This window comes from Neoarius graeffei, chromosome 7, assembly GCF_027579695.1.
Source record: "Neoarius graeffei isolate fNeoGra1 chromosome 7, fNeoGra1.pri, whole genome shotgun sequence".
In the NCBI taxonomy this organism is placed as follows: Eukaryota; Metazoa; Chordata; class Actinopteri; order Siluriformes; family Ariidae; genus Neoarius; species Neoarius graeffei.
The window spans coordinates 69,078,452-69,104,525 of NC_083575.1; the positions used below are offsets into that span (position 1 = coordinate 69,078,452).

A 26,074-nucleotide genomic window follows, 5' to 3' on the forward strand; every position below is an offset into this window, starting at 1 on the left:
TTCTGCATACTGAATCAATATTGAATAGCACCAGTCTGCAGAGTGCCAGCTGCAGTTTCAGGACATGGCAAGAAATGGAAAATAATAACACTGCTTAAATAGTAATAATAATAATAATAATAATAATAATAATAATAATGTTATTTGAAAGTGTGAATTCTCTGTGCAGGCCACTCAATTTCTTCCACTTCAACCTTTACAATGGACCTCGTTTTGTGCACAGGGGCATTGTCATGTTGGAACATGCTTGGGCCCCTTAGTCCAGGATCAGATTACACAATATTTTTGTCTTTTATGATGGTCACCATGTCAGATTAGGCAATCATAGAACCATAAATTCTTGCTGTGTCTTGGTCGGGAGTCTGGCAACATTAGAAGTTTGTCTCAAATCAATCATCATTCATGTCCCTGCATGTCATCAGGGAGGAGGGTCAAGAGCTTGTCAATTATGGTTATCGAGGAACACATTGTAGGATTTGTCAAACTAGGTGAGAAAATACAAAAATTCTGACATACTAGACTTTTCGTTAAGGTGTCATGGGGTGTCCCAGATGCCACATCACTGTTCTTTATGTCACAAGGTCTGTGCATCATTCCCAATGTTCATATTCAGGCCCAGTGCTCGAAATTTGTTGGCAATGACAAAATCGTATCAAAATTGGGTTGAATTTGTATAGTCTAATGAACAGAAATTGTAATGCTACAGTGTGTAAAGATAACCTGTTAAGATAATTGTGTGCTTCTAACTTTGTAGCTAAACTGCAAGTTGGTCTAGTGGTTAGTGTGTCTGCCTCATGACCAGGAGATCATGAGTTCTACTCGTGGTCAGGTCATACCAAAGATCTATCCAGCCATTTTCTTCCGCTTATCTGAAGTCGGGTCGCGTTGAGAGCAGGCTAAGCAGGGTATTCCAGACATCCCTCTCTCCAGCAATGCTTTCCAGTTGCTCCTGGGGGATCCCAAGGCACTCCCAGGCCAGATGAGACATATAATCTCTCCAGCGTATTCTGGGTCTACCCTGAGGTCTCCTCCCAGTTGGATGTGCCCAGAAAACCTCCAAAGGAAGGTGCCTCGGAGGCATCCTAATCAGATGCCCGAAGCACCGCAGTTGACGCCTTTTGACGTGAAGGAACAGCGGCTCTACTCAGAGATCCTTCTGGATGTCTGAGCTCCTCACCCCATCTCTAAGGGTGAGCCCATCCACCCTACAGAGAAAGCTCATTTCAACCACTTGTATCTGCAGTCTCATCCTTTTGGTCACAACCCAAAGATCATGACCATAGGTAAGGGTTGGAACATAGATTGGCTGGTAAATCGAAAGCTTTCCCTTCTGGCTCAGCTCCCTCTTCATCACAACGGACTGGTACAACACCTGCATTACTGCTGACGCCGCCCCAATCCACCTGTCCATCTCACGCTCCATTTTACCATCACTCGTGAACAAGACCCTGAGATATTTGAACCCCTTCAACTGGGACAGCAACTCACTCCCAACCCAGAGGAAGCACTCCACCATTTTCCAGCAGAGAACCATGGCCTCAGACTTGGAGGTGCTGACTCTCATTCCAGCTTCTTCACTCTCGGCTGCAAACCGTCCTCGTGTTTGCTGAAGGTCATGCTCTGAAGAAGCAAACTGTAAGAATTGTTGAAGGTGGGTGGAGCACAGAAGCACGTCAGGCCAGAACTGAGTGTTACAAAAACTTTTTATTCTAGCTTTTCAGCTTTCCCTTTCACACTCTCCCAGTCAGACACGCACGCACACAAGTGTCCAGGTTGGGGAGAACTCCCTTTCTCTGCTCTCTCTCTCCTTTTATAGGGCACGGTCACTGGGGGAGACACACAAACACAGGTTAATTCACATCAGGTGCAGTGATTCTGCCACTTACCTTCCCTGACTCCGCCCTCCATTCACAGACCGACACTTGACCATGCCCCTGCTGCCACACAAACAGAACCACATCATCTGCAAAGAGCAGAGATGCAATTCTGAGGTTCCCAAACCAGACACCCTCCTGATTCCAGCTGCGCCTTGAGAGCCCATCCATGTATATCACAAACAGGATCGGTGACAAGGGACAGCCTTGGCAGAGTCCAACACCCACTGGGAACATGGTTGACTTTGTACTGAGAATTTGGACACAGCTTACACTTTGGTTGTACAAGGACCAGATGGCTCGTAACAATGGCCCTGATACCCCATACTCCCGCAGTGTCCCCCACAAGAGCCCCCAGGGGACATGGTCCCAAGCCTTTTCCAAATCTACAAAACACATGTAGACCAGCTTGTCATACCCCCCCCAAACAACCTTGCCAGGGTAAAGGGCCGATCCACCATTCCACGGTCAGGATGGAATCCACATTGCTCCTCCTGAATCTGAAGGTTGACAACTGGTCAGAGCCTCCTTTCCAGCACCCTGAAATAAAACTTTCCTGGGGAGGCTGAGCATGAATGATACCCCTATAATTGGAGCACACTCTGGTCCCCTTTTCAAAAAGAGGAACCGCCAGCCCGGTCTGCCACTCCACAGGCACTGTACCCGACCTCCACATGACAGTGAAGAGGCGTGTCAGCCAAGACAGCCCAACACTGTCCAGAGCCTTCAGCATCTCAAGGCTACTTATGGGGCTTACCTTATGGGACCTCGAGTCCGTTAGTTCACCCCTCATTTATGCGCATATTTAAGTTTTGTTAGTTATTTATTGTATGTCTCTGTCTTTTGTTTTTATGTTTGTACTGTGTAAAGTGAGTAGATGAAATCCAATAAAAAAAAGGCAAATCTCATCCACTCCTGGCGCCTTGCCACCGAGGAGCTTCTCAACTGTCTCAGTGACCTCTGCCAGAGATATGGGTGAAGCTTTCCCCGAGTCCTCAGACTCCACCTCCTCCATGGAGGACATGTAGGACGCGTTCTGGAATTCCTCAAAGTGCTCCTTCCACCGCCCAACAATATCCACAGTTCAGGTCAGTAGTTGTCCTTCCTGGCTGTGCAAGCCCTGCTTCCCTTTCCTGAGTCACTGAATGATTTGCCAGAACTTCCTTGAGGCCAACCAAAAGTCTTTCTCCATGACCTCCCCGAACTCCTCCCACACCCGGGTTTTTGCTTCAGCAACTGCTGAAGCTGCAGTCCTTCTGGCCTCCCGGTACCTGCCAGCTGTCTCAAGGGACCCCTGGGCCAACCAAGTCTGAAAGGCCTCTTTCTTCAGCTTGATGGCTTCCTACACTGGTGGTGTCCACCTTCTTAGGTTACTGCTACGACAGGCACCGACGACCTTTTGGCCACAGCTTCTACCAGCCGCCTCTACAATGGAGGCTTTGAACGTGGTCCATTCAGATTCCATGTCCCCAGCCTCTCCTGGGATGCACGAAAAGCTCTTCCGGAGGTGGGAATTGAAGATCATGATAAAAATGGTACCTACTGCCATCTGGTGAGGCATGCTGCAATACAGATGTGAGTAGGGAGTCAAACTCTCACGGGTACCAGAGGACTAGCCCCCCACTGTAACTCTAGCTATGTGAGAGGCCAAGGGCTACTGAAACGAAGATTGGCACTGCCCGATGTGGTATGGGAAGGACTCTGATTGAACTTTGTGGCAACAGTTTGGAGAAGACTCGGGATTTGGAGGGTTTGGGATTCGGGACGTCACTTCCTCTGGTGGGAAATTTCGGAAAGGCGGTGAGGTGAGGAAAGGACTCTCCAAACATTTTACCGAATTGGATGGCTTTATTGGTGAATTATGCCACCAAAAAAGAACTTTACAGCCGAGGAAGGCGAGGATATTAAAAAGTCACTCGACTTTCTGGCAGAAGAGGTTTCTGTTATTAAACAGCAACAGAAAACCATCATGGAGCTGGTGACAGAAGTGAAGTCGCTCAGGCTGCAGAACGCCGAGAAGGACCGGCGTCTTGCTCACCTGGAGAGCAGAGTTGCTGATTTAGAACAGTACACCAGGATGAACGACGTCATCATCACTGGGATTCATATTAAACCCCTGTCATATGCAAAAGCAGTGACAAGGGAGGGGGAATATGATGAACTGGGCAGCAACTCCGTGGAGCAACAAGTGTCGGCATTCCTACACTCGAAGGGAATCGATATTGATTGCAACAACGTCGAGGCCTGCCACATTCTACCCAGGAGAGACAAGGAGAACACCGCCGTCATCATGAGATTCATCAGCTGGAAACATAAAGCTACACTGCTGAAACAAGGAAGGAAACTGAAAAGGACAAACGTCTACATAAACGAGCACCTGACAAAACACAATGCTGACATCGCCAGAAAAGCACGACATCTGAAGAAAGAAAACAAAATTCAATCTACATGGATCACCAATTGCAAAGTATTCATCAAGCTGAATGGGACACCGGAGGAGGCGAGAGTTCTGGTCATACGGAACATTGAGGACTTGGACAAATACCAGTGATGCTATCGGGACTGTACAGTAATCAATACCGACGTGACACTACACCAAACCCAGCCATGACACACACCGAAATAACTCCTTCATCCATTACTCGGAACACTACTCGGCTAACGCAAATGCTTGTTGATTATGAACACCTGGAACTGAAACCACATGAATTCACTGACCATAAACTACTGGATACAGAAAATGACATAGACCCGGACAATAACTTTTTTTCAACCATTAAGGATAATTGCCACTATTACACAGAGGAACAGTACAATCGTACAATCAGTCCACTAAGGCTGTGGGAAAATTATCAGTAATACACTTCAACTGCAGAAGCATGTACACTAACTTCAAACACATCAAGAAATACTTAAGTCAGTTTACTCATCCATTCAGCATAATTGCCATATCGGAGACCTGGATTGACCTGGAGAAAGGAGTGGGTTTTGAACTGGCTGGATATGAATTTAATTATATAAACAGGAAAAATAAAGGTGGAGGAGGAGTAGCGGTGTATGTGGACTGTAATTTGAATTATAAGTTAATAGATGGCATGACAACTGTGATTGATAACTTATTAGAATGTTTAACAATCGAAATTAATATTGAAAAAAGTAGAAATGTATTAATTATTGTATATATAAAGCGCCAGAAACTAGTATAGAGGCGTTTAAGGACTGGGTAGAAAAGACATTTACAGTAGATGATAAAAAAGTTATCTTCATTTGTGGGGATACTAATATTGATCTGTTGAACCCTAATAAGTACAGTATGACTGAGGAATTTATTAACCCTTTGGTGACTGACCCCTTGAAAATGGTTCCTCCAGGAACGATGACGTTTCAGTTGTCAAGACAACGGAAAAACTAAAATACAAAAACAGAAAGATACGTCACAATGCTCTTGTGCACAAAACAAAATGCTCTTGTATTTGTATTTTAGTTTTTCCGTTGTCTTGACAACTGAAACGTCATGGTTCCTGGAGGAACCATTTTCAAGGGGTCAGTCACCAAAGGGTTATTAATACTATGTACAGTATGAGTCTCCACCCAAAAATTACCAGACCCACCAGAATTACTGACCATAGTGCTACCTTAATAGATAATATATTTACCAATGATATAGATAATAACATTATAAGTGGAATATTAATCAATTATATTAGTGATCATCTACCAGTTTTTACAATTTATGACTGTAATCATAAGAGAAATGTGACAGACCATAAACTTAAGTATAGAAGAGTTAGGACTGAGGAGGCCATGTTTGCATTAAATAATGATTTATTAATACAAGACTGGGAATCAGTTTATATAGAGAATAGCATTGATAGAGCATATGATAACTCTTTAAGTATATTCAAATTATTATATGATAAAAATTGCCCAATGAAGCAATATAGTACAAAACAAAACTATAATGACCAACCTTGGATTACTAAGGGATTACAAAATGCCTGTAAGAAGAAAAACACTCTATATAGAGAATTTATTAAATTAAGAACCAAAGAGGCAGAAAATAAATATAAAAAATATAAAAACAAGTTAACAAGTATCATAAGGAGATATAGGAAGGATTATTATGGTAAATTAATATATAATAACAAAAACAATATTAAAGGAATATGGAATATATTAAATAGTATTATTAAAGATGGTTCTGGACAAATACATTACCCTAAATACTTTAATGACAAAGGTATCGAAAATTATAACATGGATGTAGTTGCTAATATTTTTAATAATTTTTTTGTTAATGTTGGACCAAGTTAGCTCAAAATATCTCTGATCCAGTAACAAATGATGATTGTATAGATAATATTATAAAGAGGAATTATTGTTCTATGTTTCTTACACCAGTAGATGAGAAGGAAATTATTGATATAGTTAATAAATGTAGTAATAAAATATCCACAGATTGTAATGATATTGATATGAAACTAGTGAAAACTATTATTGGGGGGATTTCTAAACCATTAACATACATCTGTAACTTGTCATTTCAAATCGGTACATTTCCAAGCAATATGAAAATAGCAAAAGTAATTCCATTGTATAAATCTGGGGACAAACACAACTTCACAAATTACAGACCTGTTTCTTTACTTCCTCAATTCTCCAAAATTATTGAAAAACTATTCAATAACAGATTAGATACATTTATTGAAAAATACAAACTACTCAGTGATAGTCAATATGGATTTAGAGCAAATAGATCAACAGAGATGGCACTAATGGAATCAACTGAAGAAATCAGTAACTCTATAGATGATAAGAAATATGTCGCTGGGATATTTATTGATCTTCAAAAAGCTTTTGATACTATTAATCATGATATATTAATTAATAAGATGGAACAATATGGGATAAGGGGAGTTGTATTAAATTGGATAAAAAGTTAATTGAGCAACAGGACACAATTTGTGAAGTTGGGTGACTCTGTCTCAACTCGTTTGAATATTGATTGTGGGGTCCCTCAGGGGTCAGTATTGGGTCCTAATCTGTTTATTCTTTATGTAAATGATATGTGCAATGTATCAAAGATATTTAAGATGGTATTATTTACAGATGACACAAATATGTTTTGTTCTGGAACAAATTTGCATGAGTTAGAAAACATAATCTCTTCAGAATTGTGCAGGTTAAAAAGTTGGTTTGATCGAAATAAATTATCATTAAATCTGTCTAAAACAAAAATCATATTATTTAATAATTATAAAATAAATAGGGCAATAAATGTACAGGTAGATGGTGTTGATATTGAAAGAGTTTCTAATAATAAATTTCTTGGGGTAATAATAGATGATAGAATTAATTGGAAATCACATATAAAATACATACTAATGAAACTATCAAGAAGCATATCTGTGTTGAGTATAGCTAAGCATGTCCTGGACTATAATTCACTCTGCATTCTTTACTGTTCCCTGGTTTTACCGTACTTAAATTACTGCTCAGCGGTGTGGGGAAATACGTATAAATGTTCACTTCATGCAATAACTATACTTCAAAAAAGAGCTATAAGAATAATTCATAGTGCTGGTTACCGAGATCATACTAATTCACTATTCTTAAATTCAAAATGCTTAAAATTCAGGGATATTACAGAATATAAAACTGCCTTAGTAATGTACAAAGTAAGGAATTATAAAGTACCAAGGAATATCCAAATAATGTTCTCGGATAGAGAGGGGGGCTATAATTTTAGGGGGAAATTGAAATTTAAAATTTGCAGTGCTAGGACAACGTTAAAAATGTTCAATATCTCTATTTGTGGAGTAAAGCTATGGAACAGTTTGAATGTGGAGCTAATGAAATGTACAACTATAAACCAGTTCAAAAAAAGGTATAAGGAACAGATCTTTATGAGGTATAGGGAGGAGGAATTACAATAACATGCTACTGATAATATAAGTGTATATATATGAGGGTATGGGTACATACGGATATATTATATAAAAAGTGAGTATGTGTGTGTGTGTGTGTATATATATATATAAAAAATGCATAATTGTATATAATATATAAGCATAATATGCATAATTATGATATGGTGTCTGTACATATGGATGTGTATAGTTATAGGTATGTAGTATGTACTGTATATATGTATTGTATGCGTGTATATATGCATAGCATAAGTATTTGTATATATATGATTTGATTTGATTTGGGCGATATTATACCATGTTAGTATGTCTTGGTATGTTGGTATGGTTTTTGTTGTTGATTTTGCTTTCTTTTGTATATGTAGTTTATTATGGTGGAAAGTGACATTTGATTAACGGTGGTATAGAGGGTTAGGATTTGATAAGTTATTTACTTCTTCCTAATCCTTTCCGAACATTATTATGTTATTGCCTTGTGGCTACGCTATTCTGTTTATGACGATGTTTTTATGATTGCATTTTTTATTTTATTTTTGTTTTTTTGTTTGTTTTTATATCTTCTTTACTGTTCGGAATCAATCAATCAATCAATCAATCAATCAATCAATCAAAAAGACTCACATATGGATGTGATGTTCAGATGTCCACAAATTTTTGGCCATATAGTGTAACTTGGTAAAGTTAAAATTTATAACTGATACAATGTTGCTGCCTCAAATCAGCAAGGTCCCTGGTTCAATCCTGAGCTCAGGTTACTGCCTGTGCCAAGTTTTGCATGTTCTTCCCATGACCATGTGGGTTTCCTGTAGATTCTCTAGTTTCCTCTCACTTGCCAAAAACATGCTTGCAGGTTGATTGGTTAATCTAAATTTACTTTCGGTGTGAATGTATGTGAAAATGTGTGTGCAGGTTGCCCTGTGACTGACAGGCATCTCGCGTTCCCAGGATAGGTGCCTAAACCACTGCAACACTGACCAGCATAAACTGTCGCTTTCGTTTTAGAAATCATGGGCACCACATCCTCCAGGCTAAAGAGGAGAGGGACCATCCGGCTTGTTATCAGCGCACAGTTCAAAAGCCAGCATCTGTGATGGTATGAGGGTGCATTAGTGCACATGACATGGGTAGTTTGTACATCTGGAAAGGCATCATTAATGCTGAATGATATATACACGTTTCAGAGCAATATCCTGCCATCCAGACAAAATCTTTGTCAGGGAGGGCCTTCCTTCTTTCAGCAAGACAATGCCAAACTGCTTTCTGCACATACAGTATTAAAACTACATGGCTCTATAGTAAGAGTCTAGGTGCTAAACTGGCCTGCCGGCAGTCCAGACTTGTCTCCCATTTAAAACATTTGGTGAATTATGAAGCGCAAAATACGACAAAGGAGACCCTGAACTGTTGAGCAACTGAAATTGTACATGAGGTAAGAATGGGACAACGATTCTCTCTCAAAACTACAGCAACTGGTCTCCTCAGTTACCAAATGTTTACAGTGTTGTTAAAAATACATGTGATGCAACACAGTGATAAATATAATCCCATCCCAACTTTTTTGAAACATGTTCCTGACATCAAATTCAAAATGAGTATATTCATTCATTATCTCTAGCCGCTTTATCCTTCTACAGGGTCGCAGGCAAGCTGGAGCCTATCCCAGCTGACTACGGGCGAAAGGCGGGGTACACCCTGGACAAGTCGCCAGGTCATCACAGGGCTGACACATAGACACAGACAACCATTCACACTCACATTCACACCTACGGTCAATTTAGAGTCACCAGTTAACCTAACCTGCATGTCTTTGGACTGTGGGGGAAACCGGAGCACCCGGAGGAAACCCACGCGGACACGGGGAGAACATGCAAACTCCACACAGAAAGGCCCTCGCCGGCCCCGGGGCTCGAACCCAGGACCTTCTTGCTGTGAGGCGACAGCGCTAACCACTACACCACCGTGCCGCCAAAATGAGTATATAGTTTTCAAAAAACAATAACATTTCTCGGAGTTTGCATGTTCTCCGTGTCCGCGTGGGTTTCCTCCGGGTGCTCCGGTTTCCCCCACAGTCCAAAGACATGCAGGTTAGGTTAACTGGTGACTCTAAATTGACCGTAGGTGTGAATGTGAGTGTGAATGGTTGTCTGTGTCTATGTGTCAGCCCTGTGATGACCTGGCGACTTGTCCAGGGTGTACCCCGCCTTTCGCCTGTAGTCAGCTGGGATAGGCTCCAGCTTGCCTGCGACCCTGTAGGACAGGATAAAGCGGCTAGAGATAATGAGATAACATTTCTCAGTTTCAACATTTGATATGCTGTCTATGTACCAATTTCAATTAACTATAGGGTTTCCATGACCTGCAAATTACTGCATTCTGTTTTTATTTACAGTTTACACAGCGTCCTAATTTTTTTTGGAATTGGGGTTGTAGCTACAATATTTGTCACAATTCTTTATTATTCAGAGTCATTAGTCATCAGAGACACAAACTGATATGTGGCTCATCAAAATAGTTTATTTATGCTCTTTTATCGAACATCTACATTTGGTGCACCTATTCATTGTACAAAATGAGGGGACACTAGACCATGTAAGGCATGCATTCATCATACCACTGCACAGGTTTACTCACAGTAACTACACAGGATCACACAGAAACATCCAGTCAGAGTACACACAAATGACATTTACTGGAGATTTGCACCATTATACTGCAGGATTGATGATCTACTTGCGTATTTACACAGCACACAGCACACGCACGCACAATTAATTAATTACTTTCACACAAGCAATACGTAATACAGTCTGATACAACTGTTTCAGCTGAAAGGGGTGCTTTAGAAAGGGTCAGATTACAAAGGCAAATAGTCTCCTTTCTTGTTTACCTCGAAATGACTCGATCTGTCGGTGTTTTAAGGGGTGGGGGAGGTGTCAGGAGCTGAGATGACAAAGTATGGAAACAATACATAATGAATTAAGGTTAACTGGATCTCAACTCACATGAACAGCCCTCTTCAAACTCATGAGCCTCAAACAGAATAGTAGCTAGCTCAGCATTCACATAATAATCCTGTCTTCTGGGAAATGCTAACAGGCTTAAAGTAACCATCTCATAACTTTCAAAAACCTCATAACATTCTTTCTCCATCAAACCCCGTCATAGATTTAACACTCTGACAATACATTGGTCAAATACAAAAATAAAATAAATATTATATCCTTTTATTTATATAGAATCGATCTTACCACTGCCTTGAATATCTTCCCTTTTGTTAATATACATCTAAAAATGTTTACAGCAAAGTTAAAAAAAATCTTCGTATACTCAGCGGTGAGGGATAAAACCTATTCTTAAAACATACACCTACACTTAGACACTAACAGTGAGACACAGTGAATGGCTTACAGTTACAGTTAGCTCAAAATGGAGTGAAATATGAAGTATGGAGGATCCCATGCTCTGGACTGAAAGTCCAATAAAGCTCAGTGAGGGCTCCGAGGAAGAAGTGTTCAGCACTCGTTTAAAATAAGATGGAACTAGACAATAGGTCTGAACCTTTTCAGTTCTTTTGTTCTTGCTGACGTAGGCGGCATCCAACAGCGGTGATCAGCGCAGCACCTTTTCCGCTTCCATCTTCAGACAGAAGGAAATTCACATTGCACTTGGGCGCAAGTTCCTTCACAGTCTGGTGCATTATCCGGGAGAAACTAAACAGAATGGCAAAGAATTTTTGGGTTTGTATGTAAAATATGCAAATAATCCAACATACTGCAACAAGTAGACCTATTCTGATCTGGTTACTCACTGTGGATGGAGTTTGTAGAGCGTCCCATCCACCCCCACAGTGATGTCCAGATGGTCCAGTCCTCGGTTCTCTCGGATTTTGTCCACAACAGCAGCCATTCCCGCACCGCAGATCTGTCCGGCTCGGCGTGACACAACACCACACACTTTCTTAACAATGATACTGTCGTCGCACGTGCTGTCCAGACCCAAGTGCTGCAGAATAGATCTGACTTGCAGTAGCGCCAGACGGTCACTACAGGAGGATATCAGCATGAAGTTTAGATAACAGCAATACAACTAACAACTCCTACTAACAGGAAAACGACTGAAACAAAGATTCAGATATAATATTGTACATTAAATGACATAAATAAATGTCTCCAAGACCAAGGAATTAGTCATTGATTTTAGGAAAAAGTGCCCCCCTCTTCCGTCCACTACCATAGATGGTCAACTTGTTGAGATAGTACAAGAGTACAAGTACCTTGGCACAATAATTGACAGCAAGTTATGTTTTGAATCACACTCTGAGGCTGTATGTGCCAAAGCCCATCAGCGCATGTACTTTTATCGCAAATTGAGAAATTTTAACATTGATCCCACTTTTATGAGAATGTTTTATTCCTGTTTTATTGAGTCTGTTTTAACCTTCTGTTTTATCTGCTGGTTTGGTTGTTTGTCTATGAGAAACAAAAACAGACTAGAGAGCATTGTCAAGACATGTAGCAAGATTGCTGGCATCAACTTCCCCACTCTCTCCCACATCTATTCAAACAGAGTGGCAAAGAAGGCCCAATCTATTGCAGCTGATTCTAGCCACCCCTTGTCTTGCCAGTTCAAGCTACTCCCCTCAGGCCGCAGGTACTCCATGCCCAGATGTAGGTCAAATAGACTCAGGAATTCTTTTATCCCATCTTCCATCTCCATTTTAAATAATTTGTCTGAATTATTTTAAATGTATTTTTTTTAGTTTTATTTATTACTGTGTTTTAGTATTGTGGGTATTTTATGGTTTTGCTGTATTTTTGTGTGTCTTGTCCTGTCTGTTGGCTGCACAAATAATTGCCCCTTGGGGACAATAAAGTTACCTTTGACCTTTTTAAGACTACATTCATGCTGTTTTCTTGCATGCTTCAGTTTTGATAAGTCAAGCATAAATACCTCTCAATCTGGGACAGGAATTTGGTTTCAAAGATGCCCCTAGTCTTGAGAGTCTCTGAGATCTGGCCCCTGAAGAGGAAGCCACGCTTTGTCAAGTCAATGAGGATGTTCCGCACAATCTCACCCAGGTACATCCCACTGCACATCTTCTCATACCTGGAAACCGAAGGTATCAAAATACAAAAGTGGTAAGGTGTTAATTAATAGTCATTCCATGAAATCGAGTCGTACATGAGCTGATAGCCGACGAAGCGCGTAGCGCCGAGTAGGCTATAAGCCGTGTACGACAAGATTGAGTGGAATAACTGTTTTATTCTATCCGCATTCACTGGATTTTGAGAAACAGAGCATTTTTATGTATTTATTGCAAATTTGATAAATAAAAACTTTATACAAAATGTCCGACAAAATCATTTCTGCTTAGAATGTAAACAAACCGGCAAAATGACAGTAGCAATTTGTGAAAAAAATGCTATAATAATAACTACTGAAAAATTAAAATAAGATGCATTATTACCATCAAAAACTTTTATTCCACGTTTTGTTGCTATTTTATTTTTGGGGGTTTTGTTTTCGAGTAGAGTTTTTATTTCATCCTTGGTCGGTTGAGCAACACACTCCGCCATTTTGTTTTTCTCTACTCACGGTATATGAGCTGATAGCCTAGTAGTAGAGTAGCCAATCAGAGCGTGCGATTGCTCATATCCGGTGAATGTAGATAGAATAATAACCATTAAACTACAGCAATTCTGTCTAATATGAGGTTAGAATACCCAAGTAATACAAAGATCACAGTAAAGTTGCAGCATAACAATCAGTTCAAACAGCAGCTAAAACTGCATTCTCATTTAAGAGTCACCAGCTATTTGTAGTTTAATCAGCAGGGTTTAACTCAGTCTTACACGCCAGACCTGGTCAAGAATTGCCTAGTTTCACCAAATGTGGCCCTTTGACTGAACCAACCAACCACAGGACACTGTGTTGCCACGACTTGTATTTCCAATCCAGTGACCATGCTCTAGATTGTTTTAGAAAGCTATTTGTTGTCACAAGGTTTGCTCCCCGTTGGACTGATATAGCCAGGTGCACTTAAGTGTGTGTGCAACTATGGTAACTACCAAGTGTCTGATAAGTGAGGCCAGATAAGTGTACAATATGCACAAGACAAAGGGTGTCAGAGATATATATATATATATATAAAAACACTTGTGTTCAAAATAATAGCAGTCCAACACGACTAACCAGATCAATCACTGTTTTTGGTGGAAATTATATTACTACATGGCAAATAATTTACCAGTAGGTGTAGTAGAGTCATAGAAAACCAACAGACCCAACATTCATGATATGCATGCTCCCGAGTCTGTGTAATCGAATAATTAAGTGAAAGGGACGTGTTCAAAATAATAGCAGTGTGGAGTTTAATTAGTGAGATCATTCATTCTGTGAAAAAACAGATGTCAGTCAGGTGGCCCTAATTTAAGGATGAAGCCAGCACATGTTGTACATCCATTTCTCTCTGAAAACCTGAGAAACATGGGTCGTTCCAGACATTGTTCAGAAGAACAGCGTGCTTTGATTAAAACGTTGATTGGAGAGGTAAAACGTATACTGTAAAGAAGTGCAGAAAATGATGGGCTGCTCAGCTAAAATGATCTCCAACACTTTAAAATGGACAGCAAAGCCAGAGAGACGTGGAAGAAAACAGAAGACTACCATTCGAATGGATCGAAGAATAGCCAGAATGGCAAAGACTCAGCCAATGATCAGTTCCAGGGTGATCAAAGACGGTCTGAAGTTACCTGTGAGTGCTGTGACAATTAGAAGATGCCTGTGTGAAGCTAATCTATCGGCAAGAAGCCCCTGCAAAGTTCCACTGTTAAAAAAAAGATGTGCTGAAGAGGATACAATTTGCCAAAGAACACATCGACTGGCCTAAAGAGAAATGGAAAAACATTTTGTGGACTGATGAAAGTAAAATTGTTCTTTTTGGGTCCAAGAGCCGCAGACAGTTTTTCAGACGACCCCCAAACACTGAATTCAAGCCACAGTACACTCTGAAGACAGTGAAGCATGGTGGTGCAAGCATCATGATATGGGAATGTTTCTCTTACTATGATGTTGGGCCCATTTATCGCATACCAGGAATCATGGATCAGTTTGCATATATCAAAATACTTGAGGAGGTCATGTTGCCTTATGCTGAAGAGGAAATGCCCTTGAAATGGGTGTTTCAACAAGACAACGACCCCAAACACACCAGTAAGCGAGCAGCATCAGGGTTCAAGACCAACAAAATGAAAGTTATGGAGTGGCCAGCCCAATCCCCGGACCTTAATCCGATAGAAAACTTGTGGGGTGACATCAAAAATGCTGTTTCTGAGGCAAAACCAAGAAATGCAGAGGAATTGTGGAATGTTGTCAAACCATCCTGGGCTGGAATACCTGCTCACAGGTGCCAGAAGTTCTCAGAAACCGTGGTTATACAACTAAATATTAGTTTAGTGATTCACAGGAATACTAAATCCTTAAGATTTTTTCAGTTTATACAGTAAATATTTGGGGTTTGTAATGAAAAATGCAGACACTGCTATTTTTTTGAACAGCCCAATGTTCATTTTTCTTCATTTTCTGTAAAGTAATTAAAATATTGATACATTTTTCTTCATGTTTTGATGTAGAATATAATGTGCAGTGTTCCCAATGCATGGAAATAAAAACTATTATAAGGATTTTGAGCTTTACTCACGTTTTTAAACACACTGCTATTATTTTGAGCACAACTGTATATATCCCATGAACCAGGAATAGACTGTTAAAGGTTCTAATCCAGCAAATTAATTTATAATTTGTGTGCTAAATTAAAATTGTCTTGTGGATGGTAATTAAACAGAAAGATTTGAAAAAGAGCTAGTAATCCAATATACCATGCACTGAGAAGCTCCAGGTGAAATTATGGATTCTCATAGGTGACTGGCACAGTACTATTGTCTGAGGGGCTGCCTCTCAGTGCATGGTATATTTTATTTATATCCCTCATCAAAAAAAATTCCAAACCAAAAGTGTTAACTGCAAAGAATTAAAAATAAATCTGCAGGAAAAAAAAAAGAAAACTAGATAGAACTCGACGCCAATGGCGTCGATGGGGATGCCTCCGCCCGGTAGACTACACACCTTATTAAGTTGTGATTTGGGGATGGACATTTGACCTCACAGTAATCTTGACCTGGTGAAATTACTTGTATCAGCCTTGGAAATATTGTGTTCGCAAGGTTTTCGGACAGACATGTGACCTCACAGTGACCTTGACCTTAGACCTTTTGATCTTAAAATCTAATCAGTTATCTTTGTCCCCAAATGCACAAATGGTGAAAGTTTGGTGAAATTCCTTTCAATCGTCTTGGAGATATTGTGTTCACAAGGTTTTTGGACAGACATGTGACCTCACAGTGACCTTGACCTTAGACCTTTTGATCTTAAAATCTAATCAGTTATCTTTGTCCCCAAATGCACAAATGGTGAAAGTTTGGTGAAATTCCTTTCAATCGTCTTGGAGATATTGTGTTCACAAGGTTTTTGGACAGACATGTGACCTCACAGTGACCTTGACCTTAGACCTTTTGATCTTAAAATCTAATCAGTTATCTTTGTCCCCAAATGCACAAATGGTGAAAGTTTGGTGAAATTCCTTTCATTAGCCTTTGAGATAACGTGTTCACAAGGTTTCAGGACAGACGCATGCACGGACACACGCACGGACAGACGGACAACCCGAAAACATAATGCCTCCTGCACCTTACGGTGGCGGAGGCATAAAAAGTTACGTTACAGGTCTAACTCACTCGAGTCGTCCGTATAGCTTGAAATTGTGATGTCAGTTCATGGTATATGCAGGATATACCATGACTAACTTGCAACATATTTACTTTTTAAATTTTTGATGCCATGAGATACATTGCTTAATCACGAGTGGAACTACTTTATGTCGCGTGACCCATCCTTCCCTGCAGGGGAATTTTTTGATGAGGGATATAATCTTATTCCACTAGGGGGCAAACTAGAACTTCATATTACATTACAGGCATTTAGCAGACGCTTTTATCCAGAGCAACATACAACAAGACTTTCACACACCCACAGCAGTGGGCAGCCCAGGGAACAGTTGGGGTTAGGTGCATTGCTCAAGTCACCTTGACTTCAATTCCCTGCTGGTCCAGGGAATCAAACCAGGTCCCAAAGCTGCTTCTCTAACCTTGAGACCATGGCGTTCCCTCATATAATTAGCGAAAAAACACTGACACTATCTCTCTTTCCAAAATATCTAATTTAGGAGCTTCACCATTCACAAATGTTTTCATTTGCAAATAATTTTTCTGATCTGGCCAGTTACTTAAAATGAGTTCGACATCCCTGCATTAGGAGATCTCTGAGCAGAGACTATGCTTAACCAACTTCCATCTGCAAATCCAATCTGTTTATCCAAGAATTTGTCTATTCTGCAAGGATAGAAACAATTCAGTATGTTCTTTAAACAGAAAGGCACCTCTGTTTGCCAGGGTTGAGGGAGAGATCATCCACGTTTCGGTCATACTGGGTCCTGATGTCGTCTAGGCAGCCGTTGTCACCAAATGCACCCCACTCCATGTTCACACACATCCTGCCCTCATCTCCCTCCACTGTCTCAATGTTCCTCATCTCTTCCATGTAACAGGCGTTACTGCCCGTTCCTGCCATCAAAACAAAGATGCTTCAGTGGGTTAAATTTTGTCATTAATAGCTTAGTAGAACATTTAGTAGATACTAATAATTGTTCACATTATAAAGGAAAGGGATATGCTCTGAGAGAATTTTAGCCATTAGCTTGTCTGTTTGAGGGGAAAACAGACTGAACTCAATACATGGATTTGAATGTTATGTTTATGAACCGTGCTACTTTACCTGCAATAAGGCCAACCTCACATGTTGGTTCCTCATAAGCACAAGTCATCATGGTTCCTACTGTGTCATTAACCACTGCTACAACATCCAAGTCAAACTCCTGCAGATATGATTATATACACACACACACACCCATTCAATACACACATTTTACAGTGGTGCTTGAAAGTTTGTGAACCCTTTAGAATTTTCTATATTTCTGCATAAATATGACCTAAAACATCATCAGATTTTCACACAAGTCCTAAAAGTAGATAAAGAGAACCCAGTTAAACAAATGAGACAAAAATATTATACTTGGTCATTTATTTATTGAGGAAAATGATCCAATATTACATATCTGTGAGTGGCAAAAGTATGTGAACCTCTAGGATTAGCAGTTAATTTGAAGGAGAAATTAGAGTCAGGTGTTTTCAATCAATGGGATGACAATTAGGTGTGAGTGGGCTCCCTGTTTTATTTAAAGAACAGGGATCTATCAAAGTCTGATCTTCACAACACATGTTTGTGGAAGTGCATCATGGCACGAGCAAAGGAGATTTCTGAAGACCTCAGAAAAAGCGTTGTTGATGCTCATCAGGCTGGAAAAGGTTACAAAAACATCTCTAAAGAGTTTGGACTCCACCAATCCAAAGTCAGACAGATTGTGTACAAATGGAGGAAATTCAAGACCATTGTTACCCTCCCCAGGAGTGGTCGACCAACAAAGATCACTCCAAGAGCAAGGTGTGTAATAGTCAGCAAGGTCCCAAAGGACCCCAGGGTAACTTCTAAGCAACTGAAGGCCTCTCTCACATTGGCTAATGTCAATGTTCATGAGTCCACCATCAGGAGAATACTGAAACATGGTGATGGTAGTATCATGGTTTGGGCCTGTTTTGCTGCAACTGGGCCAGGACGGCTTGCCATCATTGATGGAACAATGAATTCTGAATTATACCAGCAAATTCTAAAGGAAAATGTCAGGACATCTGTCCATGAACTGAATCTCAAGAGAAGGTGGGTCATGCAGCAAGACAACGACCCTAAGCACACAAGTCGTTCTACTAAAGAATGGTTAAAGAAGAATAAAGTTAATGTTTTGGAATGGCCAAGTCAAAGTCCTAACCTTAATCCAATCGAAATGTTGTGGAAGGACCTGAAGTGAGCAGTTCATCTGAGGAAACCCACCAACATCCCAGAGTTGAAGCTGTTCTGTACGGAGGAATGGGCTAAAATTCCTCCAAGCCAGTGTGCAGGACTGATCAACAGTTACCGGAAACATTTAGTTGCAGTTATTGCTGCACAAGGGGGTCACACCAGATACTGAAAGCAAAGGTTCACATACTTTTGCCACTCATAGATATGTAATATTGGATCAGTTTCCTCAATAAATAAATGACCAAATTATCTCATTTGTTTAACTGGGTTCTCTTTATCTACTTTTAGGACTTGTGTGAAAATCTGATGATGCTTTAGGTCATATTTATGCAGAAATATAGAAAATCCTAAAGGGTTCACAAACTTTTAAGCACCACTGTATAATCTGCACACATTTAAACTTTCTCATTTATAAACTGTATCAGACACCGTGACAGAGGCAACACCTTGATGGAAATTGATATGTTTACTTCTACAATACCCAAAGCACTAAAAGTTCCCCAATATTTCCAAAGGTCACAATACTCAGAAGGAACATCTGTATAAAAGGTGCTGACGATTGTGCAGCTAGATCTCACCTCCCTCCTTTTAATCCCCTCTCTTAAGAGACCGACTACATCTTCTCCTTCACAGTCTGTGGCCTTAAAGCCCTTCGTCCAGTTTACCAGGATGCCCTGCATCATTGAAAAAAGAAAAAAACAGTGAAATCAGCTCAGAACATCCATGAGGTGTCACTTCAAAAGTCACATCTATGCCCAAGACATTCCCATAAATACAGAAATAATAAAGTTACCACTGAGGAAATAACCAATAAACAACCATAACACATCTAAAAGACAGTAAAATGAATTGTGATTTGAATGTACAGATTCTATCTATCACCTTTAAAAGTACCATCCCATTCTCACAGAAAAAACAATAAATACAGAACAAATAACCTACAGAGTCATTTTGAGATTGTAGTAAACTTACAGCATCAAGGCTGGTTTGTCTACAGGGGAAAGAGAAAGTGAAGCCCAACGGAAGCTTTGCGTTCTTTATTCCCATGTAGTCCAGGAAGTCCGATATGCAGGCAACAATGTGGTCAAAAAGCTACAAGAGATCAGGGAAGCATGTTATAAATTGACGATAATTAAATGTGGTCATATAGAGCAAAACCAGTAGGGGACATATCGCTGGCATGGTTTGGGTTCTCTTGTTCCCTTAGAGAGAAGCGTCTCTGCAAATCAACACAAAGTTCCTCTTTATATTATAATGAAACATTTCTATCCTGACTGGAGTGATTTCTTCCAAACTGACTCCGCCCCTACGCACAGAACGGTTTGGTAAGGATATAATACACTCACCGGCCACTTTAATAGGAACTTGTTCTTGATTCTAAGATTCCTGTTCTTGGCTGGCAGGAATGGAACCCAATATGGTCTTCTGCTGTTGCATGCTGAGATGCTTTTCTTTACACCACGGTTGTAAAGAGTGATTATATGAGTTACTATATCCTTCCTGGGGGCAAATGGGGGCCAACATAGACACTGGATGCTCGTATGGGTGAGCTCCATACTGGATCTAAAACATCCACTGAGTGGCGCAGACCTCAAGTCCTACTCCGACCTCCTCATGGTGCTACCTGGATTAAAACCGACAGGAGAGGACAACTGCGGGTACCTGGCGCAGTATAACCAGGTCGCTCCAGGCAGATGGGGCTTGCCAGACATGGTAGACAACCTGTCTAGAAGAAGGGCACTCTGATATAAAACCTATGACCTGAGGACCTCACTGTCACCATCCCAGCTTGCTAGGCCATGGCAGATGAACCCCGGGTGTAAAGGGTGGGGCCAGTTCTGCACACACTGTACTTCACCTACAAAACTCCATTGCATAGGCCGAAGGATACGTCCACGACCACCAGCCTGCAGTCAACGTGGACGATCACCTTCTTAATCTTCGTTCACGAAGCCAAGCCAGAGCTATCCTTCCTGGCAAAAAAGCTCGAACCAATCTGGCCATTTTCCTCGGACCTCTCTTATCAACAAAGTGTTTCCAACCACAGAACTGTTGCTCACTCGATGTTTTTTGTTTTTCGCACCATTCTGTGTAGACTTGAGAGACTGTTGTGTGTGAAAATCTGTCTGAAATACTCAAACCAGTCCATCTGGAACCAACACTCATACCACAGTAAAAGTCACAGAGATCACAGTTTTTGCCATTCTGATGTTTGAAGTGAACATTAACAAACTGAAGCTCTTGATTTGTATCTGCATAATTTTATGCATTATGTTGCTGTCAAGGGATTGGCTGATTAGATAACTGCATAAAACAGCAGGTGGATGGGTATTCCTAATAAAGGGGCCAGTGATGTATAAGGAAATCTCGTGTTTTTCCAGGTGTAGTCACTTACAGGTGACCAGATCTAACCCCAGTTGAACATGTACAGGAGATTTTGGAGCGATGTTTTTGATAGTGGATCTCAACTACTATCATCAAAAATGCCAAAGAAGGGAATATAATGGAAAAGGATGGTGTTTCAATCTTTCAGTTCAGTTGCAGAGACTTAAAGAATCTGTATAATTTGAAATGTAGCTGTTCTGGTGGATTACGGTGGCCCAAAACCATGTGTGTCAGTCCCCCAGATTTTCAGACCAGATGCTCAGATTATGGATTTTGAGTTATACCTGCTGCATTACACTACCAAGCCTCCGTACGCAGGAAATACAAACCAAAGTGAAATTGGACCGAGGGAAGTTACTGTAAGTCTGACATGAAATCATGTATGCGCAACCCAAAATGGTCCATTTTAGGACCATTTGGCAGTGCAGTTACCAACACAAACTCATCAGACTTGAAGGTAGACCGCCGGATTCAAGCTGCCACCAAAGCCTTTGGTGCACTATAAAAGCAAATATGACATCAACAGAGCCACCAAGTATACAACGTCGCAGTTTTACCATCTCTGGCATAGTTAAAAGCTCAGTGTCCGCAACTGAAGATAAGCGTCAAAGGGAGTATATGAGAGCTCACGAAACCAGATATTCCATAGCAGCTCAACCAGGCCGTTCATGCCAGCGCTGCGGATGAGTCTGTTGCGGGCCTCGTGGCCCATCTGCGTTTCTGCGCATCCTAATGAAGCAGTCATCATTGCTAGCGATGGACAGCCAATGATGGACATGATGTTTCAGGTAGGTCTAAAGTGTATTTTTGGACCAGAATGATGCTACTTTTACTACGGATTTGCAAAACAGCAATACAGTGCCTTGCAAAAGTATTCATCCCCCTTGGTGTTTGTCCTGTTTTGTTGCATTACAGGCTGGAATTAAAATGGATTTTTGGAGAGTTAGCGCCATTTGATTTACACAACACGCCGACCACTTTAAAGGTGCACATTGTTTTTTTTTATTGCGACACAAACAATAATTAAGATGAAAGAACAGAAATCTGGATTGTGCATAAGTACACAAAGTACTTTGTGTTTATTAATGTGGGAAATGCGCTCAGTATAATATATACTTCTCATCTCATCTCATTATCTCTAGCCGCTTTATCCTGTTCTACAGGGTTGCAGGCAAGCTGGAGCCTATCCCAGCTGACTACGGGCGAAAGGCGGGGTACACCCTGGACAAGTCGCCAGGTCATCACAGGGCATAATATATATTTATCACAAAAATACATGCATGTGTTTATTATTTTGAAAACCCACCAGCCGACTGATCTGACACGTTTTAATTGTGCGACAGTAATGACGTAAATACCAGCGCAACGGACTAGTGTCCGAAAGCGTTTTTACATTTTACCAATGAGCTCACTATATCGTCCTCTATATAGTAATTCCCTATATAGGGAGTAGGGAGTAGTGAACGAGTGAGTGATTTCAGACACAGGACAGGACTTGGAATCAGTCAGTATACGTACAATGAATGGACGCTGTTGAATGTTGACTCATTTCCGGTTCTAGACAGTAACTACATGGTAGTCATTTAAAGTGCATATCACGGGTAAATTCAGGAGCGAGATCAATGTAATTCTCCTATTTTATATTAAACTTTGGTCAAATATCTGTCACATTTTGCATTTTGTGCAATTTTTTTACCTTGCGCAATACCAGAAAAATTCAGTTGAAATCAAGCCATTTGAGGCGAATTGCTCCGCCTCTGAAAAAACTTGGCATTTGGATTTCCCGGCAAACACTGATTTTCGCGACCTCACGTGCGGGACGCCTCCCTCTGAATCCTACATCAGTGCTGGTTTGTTTATGAGAAAACGACCTGGTGTTTTTCTGCAAATTTCTTCAACGTTATCAAGTAATTATTAAAATGGTTAACAGATGTATCGTAGGAGGGTGTAGCAACACCAATCTTGATGGGATTAGTGTTCATCGTTTTCCAAAAGACCGGACAATGAGAGAGAAATGGGAGCGCTTGGTCTACACAGGCTGTGCACTGAAACCGTGCAAGCTCTCGCAGCCTGCTGGCGCTTCCGCAGGTAACGTCACGATTCTGGCTCCAGACTCCCTTGGGATTTTTCCAGACGCGTTTTGTTATTTTATTTTTTTCTGCTGTAGACAGATGGCCTTGTGCAAAATTACCCTTCTGGATGAGTGTGTAAAGCGACATACTTTCATATAAAACCCCCCCACGAAATTGGTCCAGAATATGCACTTTAAAACGAGTCGCTGTCTCAGGTCCTCTAGAACCAGCTGTAGATGGTGTATATGTGGTAAATGTATCCCGTAGGGGCGCTACAGACGTGATTATTTGTTGATAGTTACTGGAACAGCCAGTGAAAACAGTGCAAAAATATCGCATGGTTTTCAATGTCGTTTCTACGTATTCTGTAAACAGAGCATCTGGTACAAAAATCCCATAGCGCGACACATATTAAGACACTTGCTGATGAGTTTCCCTTTAATCAGTCGCACATTTGTAGTTCCAATTTCTCCATTATACTACCCAAGTGTAAACACAATTATAAATAACTCCGGCTGCTCACCTCTTCTCCTGTTCCCTGCATCACCTCAATGGGAATGGCATAGATTTTGTTATGCATCTCCACAGTCCGTCTCTTACCACTGCGAATCTTCACTAAGAGCACCCTGAAGTTTGTGCCTCCAAGGTCCAAAGCCAAGAAGTCTCCATTTTCTATGAGACATGGATACAACACATATGAAGAAAGCGGTTTCATTCTTAGATTATCATTCTATAAAATATAAATATCATTATTTTGTGTATTTCATGTCCAAGTTCTCAGCAAAACTGGCTACATGTTTTTTTTTTTTTATTAAAAAGTTACAATGATCTGAATACTTTGCTGACTCCTGCTTGATTATCCAACACAAGCCACATCACGGTTAATAACAAGCATGCTCCTTGGCTCTGTTTCAGAAACCTTTCGACCTTAATCAGTGTCAGGTCTGAGGCTTTGGGCTCTTAAAATAATGTCCTGCTCCTGTATGGAGTTCTCTCAGGATTACAGCGTGCTGCAATGCAGCAGGGGTAAAGAGCATTAAATGGACCAGTGAGTGGAGGACACAGGGGACACTGGTGTTACCATGAACAAGAAGACAGAGTCATCTATATCCCCCGCCCTATAGACCAACTATATACCAAGTTTCAAGATATTATTTGTCACATTTTTCAAGCGCAGGAAACCAACCCTACTTCATTACACTGACCTCAGCAGCCCATGGCATAAACCCACTGGACTTTTGGTCCAGGTGAGCTAAAAATTTTAATTTCTCACATTTCTTAGTATCAAAAGGCACGTATACATTACTTAATCAACACACACACCAACTTTCAAGACCATACTGTACCACTCATAGTTTTCAAGTTCTGCTCTGGAAACTAATCCTACCCCCGAGACTAACCTGAGAGACTAAGTCTGAAATTGTTTCCATGGAAACATGAAAAATTTAAATTTCTCAAATTTCTTAGTATGAAAAGGCACATTTGCATCACCATGTTAACATGTATACCAAGTTTCAAATCCGTATCATGAATAGTTTTGGATATATGCTCCGGAAACGAACACTGCTCTTAGAAACTAAGTCAAAATCTATTTTTTATGTAAAAATTTGAAAAAAAATTTTTTTTTTCTTTCAAAAATCCAAAATAGCAAAAGGCACCAGTTCACATGTTGCTTGATATGTATACGAAGTTTCATGAAGAAATCTTCAGCAGTGTTGGGCACGCTACTTTCAAAAAGTAATTAGTTATAGTTACTAGTTACTTTTCCCAAAAAGTAACTGAGTTAGTAACGGAGTTACTTTGTCATAAAAGTAACTAATTACCAGGGAAAGTAATTATTCCGTTACATTTTGTGTCCCCCCCCCCCCCCCCAAAAAAAAATCAAATTCAATCAGTGTAATCATAATAAAAGTGAATGTTAAATGTGTTTAATGACTGAAATTGACACTTAACAGAACCAATTAATAACGTTATCTACACTATATTAATATTTTTGTGGGATAATGTGAGATAAGACATCTATCAAATTTAATATATTTTTGTAGTTATTAAAATTATGTTACTAATTACTGGCCACTGACGAGGACAAATGTTTTGTTCCTCGACATAATGTGCATTGCACGTAGACATTTTTGCCTTTTATTTCAAGTAATGAAAAGTAATGGCTGTATTTCCAATGTGAAAGCGCAGTGCTGGGCTGACCGCTCGCCATCGCTGTGTCTTCTGATTGAAAGTGTGCGCAGTAGTGCAGTAGGCAGAGCCTACCTACGTATGCTGTCCAAATCTACTCTGATTGGCTTACTGTGCCGTTGTCTCGCATCTCCCAGCCCCACACTAAAGCAGAGGAAAGAAAGGCTGAACGAGCAGCGTGCCAGATGAGAAAATAAAAGTAACGCATAGTATTTTATTGTAAGTAACGGGAACGGCGTTATAACAATGTAAAAAGTAATTAGTTAGATTACTCGTTACTAAAAAAAGTAACGCCGTTAGTAACGCCATTTATTTCTAACGCCGTTATTCCCATCACTGATCTTCAGTAGTTTTAAAGATATGGCCTGGAAACGAAAACATGACCGGACGGACGGACAGAACCCGTTTCTGTATCAAAACGAAGGGCTGCACATTCGGGTAGAATAAAATGACTACAAATCAGTTTTGTGGCAAAGTATTAGATACACAAGACGCTTGTAAAAGGATGAAAGAAAGAAAGAAAGCTTGTATATCATCATCATGCTAAAAGTATTCAAATTTCATGTCACAACCCTACAAAGTTTAATCAGGTTTG

General features: G+C 40.4%; 1 protein-coding gene across 1 annotated transcript in view; it reads right to left on the minus strand.

Annotated features, from left to right (window-relative positions):
- Positions 1-10,298: 10,298 nt before the first annotated feature.
- hk1 (hexokinase 1) overlaps positions 10,299-26,074 on the minus strand; it is an 87,502-nt gene continuing 71,726 nt past the window's right edge. Inside the window, exons 11-18 of the mRNA XM_060926320.1 lie at positions 23,813-23,961; positions 19,805-19,924; positions 19,411-19,506; positions 17,693-17,792; positions 17,298-17,481; positions 12,755-12,910; positions 11,613-11,846; positions 10,299-11,514 (exon numbers count right to left, since the gene is read on the minus strand). Coding sequence (XP_060782303.1) covers positions 11,367-11,514; positions 11,613-11,846; positions 12,755-12,910; positions 17,298-17,481; positions 17,693-17,792; positions 19,411-19,506; positions 19,805-19,924; positions 23,813-23,961 — 1,187 coding nt within the window. The 3' untranslated portion in view covers positions 10,299-11,366. The remainder of the gene's footprint in view (positions 11,515-11,612; positions 11,847-12,754; positions 12,911-17,297; positions 17,482-17,692; positions 17,793-19,410; positions 19,507-19,804; positions 19,925-23,812; positions 23,962-26,074) is intronic.